At 37.9% G+C, this 5,666-nt stretch overlaps 1 protein-coding gene across 5 annotated transcripts; it reads left to right on the top strand.

Moving 5' to 3' along the window:
• The first annotated feature begins 553 nt into the window (after nucleotides 1-553).
• LOC113706965 (probable F-box protein At1g44080) lies at nucleotides 554-5,288 on the top strand. Of its 5 annotated transcripts, none has more exons than XM_027229074.2 (5): nucleotides 554-800; nucleotides 1,044-1,164; nucleotides 1,489-1,700; nucleotides 3,547-3,718; nucleotides 3,864-5,288. In XM_027229074.2, the coding sequence occupies exon 5, from the start codon at nucleotides 3,911-3,913 to the stop codon at nucleotides 5,039-5,041; it is 1,131 nt and encodes a 376-aa protein (XP_027084875.1). In that variant the 5' UTR covers nucleotides 554-800; nucleotides 1,044-1,164; nucleotides 1,489-1,700; nucleotides 3,547-3,718; nucleotides 3,864-3,910; the 3' UTR covers nucleotides 5,042-5,288. The 5 variants fall into 5 exon arrangements, with proteins under 5 accessions (XP_027084875.1, XP_027084874.1, XP_027084877.1 ...); XM_027229073.2 differs by having other exon boundaries at nucleotides 554-827; XM_027229076.2 differs by having other exon boundaries at nucleotides 554-1,164; nucleotides 3,963-5,288.
• Nucleotides 5,289-5,666: the final 378 nt, after the last annotated feature.

Raw genomic sequence — 5,666 nt, 5'->3', positions numbered from 1 at the left:
AAAATATTTGATTTAGCATGAAGAAAAGACAATGAAAAAACAACAACAGCACAAAGTTCTTCCAAAAATCCATACGTGTACTTCGTATTGGTAATTAGCTCCTCCTTTTAATGTTGTCATGATTGCTAACAATAACTGATTGAACCCACCTTTCCACAAGTCCTGCAATAATTTATGTAAAAAGTGTTTAAAATGAAGTTATATGCTAAAATAAGGGTTCTCCTCTTTTCACTAATTTTTCTTTTTATACAGTATCCGTTTACTGTTAACCAATTCTAATTAATCTATCAAAAAGATGCTCTTTAGGCTGAATGATAGTATCTTGCCGATATGTAGTACTTTTAGGGATTTTGATAAGATTTTACAACACATTTGTCATGCATTTAATTTAATTTAATTCATATTTTATTTCATTTGAAATCCCTAACATAACTATTTAAAACATAAGAGGCCATATTGGTCAAAATTTCAAACATTAAGGTCAAAAAGTGCAAATGAAAATTTTTGATTAATTTTAATTTGTTCTTAACCCCTGCTGTTCACCTAGGTACGTAGATTAACGTAGCGAACCACACGTGCTCATTGAGTTTGTGCCTAAGCTGGAGCACAATCTTCCTCCGTCGAAAGCCACCCCGATATCTCTCATACTGATAGATCCCCATTCCCCACGCTCATCACCTCCTCAGACTCCCGCCCGCCGCCCGGCCGGCCGCAATCTAACCTACTCTCAAGTCTTATCCTCCATATGAATTCAGAAACTAACATCCCTGAGCCTTCATCCGAAAAGGACAGCCAAATTTGTTAGTACTTTTTGTTTAATTGAAAAGGTGCTCTGATTTCATGACATCTTGAGTTTTTAATCATACCCAGTTTGATTTCTTCCAAAATCCAATTTCGGTTTCAGGGGTTTATTGTTTATCTTTTGTGGAATCCAATATCAATTTGGATTGAGAATTTGGAGTATCCCTCCAAATCGAATTCAGTGTGTTGTTGGGTTTCGATTACTAACACAAATCTTCGTGAATTTTGGTTTTTCCGTTCAGTTTACATCTTCTATGTTGAAGTTCATGATAAGGACTGAAGATTGGCATTAGCTGCTACCAGTTTTGTTGGTCTGTCAAGGACGGGAGATTGGTCTGGCTCCTGTTGGTCGTTTGACTTCAGGTAATAATAATAATCTTATCTTAGGGACTGAGCAAGGTTTTCAAACCCGGATCGGACCGGCCGGTTCGATCGGTGGAATCGCGAACCGGATCGTGTGTCCGGTCCGGTTCATAATTTGTGTTGACTAGGTTAAAGAACCGGTCAAAATCGTAAAAAATGGTTCAAATCGTTAAATTCGGATGAACCGTGAACCGCGATTTTTTTTTTTTTTCTTCAAAAAATTGACTGAATTTTGAGTCTTTGACCGAAAAGGACTAAACGTCTAAACCGAACGTCATCTAATTTCTAAACCTAATCGGCTAATCTTCAATCTACTCTTCACAGTTCACTGCACTACTCCAGTCTTCGGCTCTTCGCCTCCTCGCCGTCTTCAGTCTTCCTGGAGTTCCTGCTCGGCTGCTGCCGCTGCTTTTGCCGACTGCTCGGCTTCTCATTCAACTACTCCAGTCTTTGGCGTCTTCGGTCTTCCTGCTTGGCTGCTCTTGCGGACTTGCCGATTTGCCGTCGGTGCTCAGCACGAAGTTCTATCTTAACAAGTAAACTTGATCCCTTCGGCCCTCTGTTTATATGTGTCATCAATTTCTTTTTCGGCCCTCTGTATATATGTCTCATCAATTTCCTTTTTTTTTTTTTTTTTTAATTTTGTTAGTATATTTCTGATCTTGCTGTACTTATTTTTTTGGGTTTTTTGAAATTTTTAAATACTACCCAAAAAATAAGTTGCCAGATTATCTTGACGGGAAAATGTTGGAATTTATGGAGGAAAATAGCGGTGGAATTTTTATTAGTTGGGTAGTTTTGTTCTCTGTTTCAGTTTACTAGAATAATCTCGAGACTAGCTATTCAGTTTTGTTCTTTGTTCTCTGTTTCAGTTTCTTTGTTCTCTGGAGCCTGGAGTACAAAGGTTATGTCATTGGATCATAGGATGATTGCACGCATGATTACTTATTTGTTGACCATGATCAGGGTTTATCTTGCTTGATCATGAGGATGTGACAAACTTTATTCAAATAAGAAGTCGATCTTGATGGGGCCTAATAAGGTTGCTGATTTAGTGATCTTGTTGAGCTAAGTTAATCATCTAAAGCAAATGATTAGGTACATAACATTCTACAAAAATAAGACTTGATACCACCAAAGATTAATCTAGCCATAAATTACTTAGGCACTGTATCGTGGATATGATTAATGTGCATAACCCCATTTAATTGGCTGCCATCTACTGCTGATAATATGCTAAGACCTGGGAATTTCCTTCGTATATATATGTCTGTACGAGAGAAATCAGTGGGATATCTTACATCTTGTCATGTAATGGTGGAATCTTAAACTCCAAACTTTGTATAATTTCCCTGAAATTACCGCTCAACTTTCCCCCAAGCCCCATCCCCACCTCCTTCCTCTATCTCCACGACTATTAAGGTGCTGGAAAGCAACATTTTGAGATTCTTGATTCATGCAAGTTATCTTTGTTCTTTTTCTGACTCTTATATTTTGTTTTCCCTCGTTTATCTGATCTTTAATATTGCCTCATGGCAGATGTTTTAGTAGCACAATCTAAGGGGACTTTTAAAAAAATGGTGGATTATGTAGTATACGCAATGAATCAAGGGGACTCTTATCAACGAATTAAGGATGTGAATTTGAGCTGAGTAACCTTTTATATAGTCTCGTTCATTTTTTTTGATATGCAGATGGTTAGTTGATTTTGTAGTATGTTTTACAATTTTTAGTTTCCCTCTAGTGATCATGGACTGGTTTTTGCACTATGAATTGGTTTACGGTATTAATATGAATTTTATACTTTTATCACTTGCCAGTGATTCATATAATGGTCTTGGATGGTGGTGACGACTTGTCAAGGTGGCTTTTTTTAAAGCTTTGTTGTCCTAGAATGACGAAGAAGATTATAGAAGCCTCAGAAATTGAACTTGTTTGGACTTTTTGAGTGTTTTCTAGACTTGTATTTTTTTTGTTAATTCTAATATTTAGACAATTGGACATGTAAGTTGGATAACTATAATATTGCTCTTATATTAATTATGTTATAACATTTATATTTTATTCTGTGCACAGGTATATATGTATGAGTGTGTGTGTATATATATATAGTTATTTATTTATTTATTTATTGAACCGCAGTTGAACCGGTCCGACCGGTTGAACCTCGACCTTTTCACTTCTCGGTTCAATTAACGGTCCGAGTTTTAAAACATTGGGACTGAGATAAAATCTACGAAATGAATTCGGTTTAGCCTTTCTTTTTACATTTTTTAGATTAGTAACAGAGCTTTTAGATTTCAATATTGCTAACAAAATCTCTTCTTATATTGAATTTTGTACTGTATTTAATTATTGTTTCTTTATTTACTTGGGTTGCAGCGTACAATAAGGACGGGAGGTTGGCGAGTTAAAGTTGGCCTTTTTATTTTTGGAGTAGTAACAGAAGTGGTGTGCAGTGTAACAAGGACGGGGAGGTCGGTTTGTTGGCAGGACGGGACGGGAGACTGGTCTAAGGTCCAACATCCTATCCTATTGGTCATTTTGACTTCAGGTAATAATAAGTTGGTAATAATCTTAATTATGAGTTTCCAAATTACATTAGGATTCCCTTTAATCCAATCTTGATTTGGATTAAGATCCCAAATTATTTGCAATAAAAGTGCATGAACTTTCTACTTTGATGTTTTTTTTTTCAGTGTAGACAAAAAAGATCTTTTGTGCAAATTAAATTAAAAAAAAAAACATGGGAGATTCAGTTTGGTCGAGTCTTTTACCCGATCTGTTGGTCAGCATAGCGATAAAGATACAACTGGTCGAAGACTTCATGGCTTTCAGAGGGGTTTGCACTTCATGGCGTGCCGCTGCACATGTGGACAAGTTTGTTAAGTCATGGCCCAAGGTTCCATTGCTGATGCTTGCAGAGAAGGAGGACAGTGATGATCGAGAATTCTACAGTCTATCCAGAGGTAGGATTTGGAGGACGTTGTCACTACCCGAAGCAAAAGGTAAAAAATGCATTGAATCAAGAGGGTGGTTGATGACGATAGGAAAGTCCGGAGACGTGAACTTGTTGCATCCTTTCTCGGGGGTCCAAATTGAGCTCCCACATCTATCCACGTTCCCCGCCCATGAATTAGAGGTCGATCCTTGTTTTTTTGTAATAAAAGCTGTTTTATCGGCGAGTCCTTCACATACATCGGAGTTTGTTCTGGTGGTGGTTGGTGGTGCTGGCCGATTTCTGGGGTTTTGGAGACCAGGAGTCAAGTCTTGGACAAGAATGGAATCTTCACCGAATGGTGCCTTCAACGATGTTAATTTTTATAATGGTGCCTTCAACGATGTTAATTTTTATAATGGAAAATGCTACGCAATCACTTATGGTGGCGACATTTGGGTTTGGGATATTTCAGATCCTACGGCAGCTCATTATGGTTTTACCATAGATCGGGAGTTGATCAAATTTAGAGAGTCGTATCTTGTAGAATCAGATGGTGAATTACTAATAGTTGCACGGGATGGGGCTGCACTTGAGGATGATGATGAGGAGACCTATGGGGCTACCAATTTTCGAGTCATACAACTGGATTTAATCAAGAGGGGATGGAAGGAGATCACCAATGTGGGGGAGAGGGCCATTTTTGTTGGGCATAATGGTGCATTTTCGATTGATGCCACTAGCTTTCCGAACGTAATCAAGCCAAATTGCATCTATTTCACGGATGATGCAATAGAAGCCTATACTTTTACTCAGCAAGGGGGTGGGAAGGACATGGGTGTCTACAATCTTGAAGATGGTGGACGGATTGAACGTTTTGACGGTGTCCAGTCGTTTAGTTTGATCGGTCCACCAGTTTGGGTAGCACCATCTTTCTAATTTACCAGTCTGATAGAATACTTAGGCAGGGGCTGCGGAAGCAGCAATAGAAATAGTAACTCTTTTAGCAGCATTTTTTTTTAAGATTTGTATGTACTGTGTGAAAGAGATATAGGATGTAGGGGCTCTCTGCTGTTCAGTAAAACTCTATAATCCTTTATTGCATTGTAGGTGGAAGGTGTTTGGTTATTGAAAGATTGAGCTTCGTGCTTATTTAAGTTTATTGACTTCATTTTTTATGGTCTAATTCTATTGTTACTGAATGCAAGCACCTGTCAAGATTAGTTGTTTGTATACTAAGTCATCTTTTGGACACCATAGATAAAATTTAATATCTTCATTGGCCCTCTTATTTTCAGAGGACAAACATTTTGGTTTGATGCATTCTACCAAGGCCTCCAGAGGCCAAAGAGAGCATGACTTTTGACCCTTTATTGGTGTGCAAATTATGCCCCTGAGCCGTCAAAATTCAATTTACTTAGAATTATGGAATAGTAGGATGTAGACACGCGCGATATTGGAATGCTTTGGTATTGCTATTATAGCTTGATCACTGGTATACATCCAGGGCCTTTAAACAATGATTTACATGTCAACATTGAGGATCCTACTCTCCTCCCATCAT

Source organism: Coffea arabica, chromosome 8c (genome assembly GCF_036785885.1).
Source record: "Coffea arabica cultivar ET-39 chromosome 8c, Coffea Arabica ET-39 HiFi, whole genome shotgun sequence".
Lineage (NCBI taxonomy): Eukaryota > Viridiplantae > Streptophyta > Magnoliopsida > Gentianales > Rubiaceae > Coffea > Coffea arabica.
This window is presented reverse-complemented; position numbering and strand designations above follow the sequence as displayed.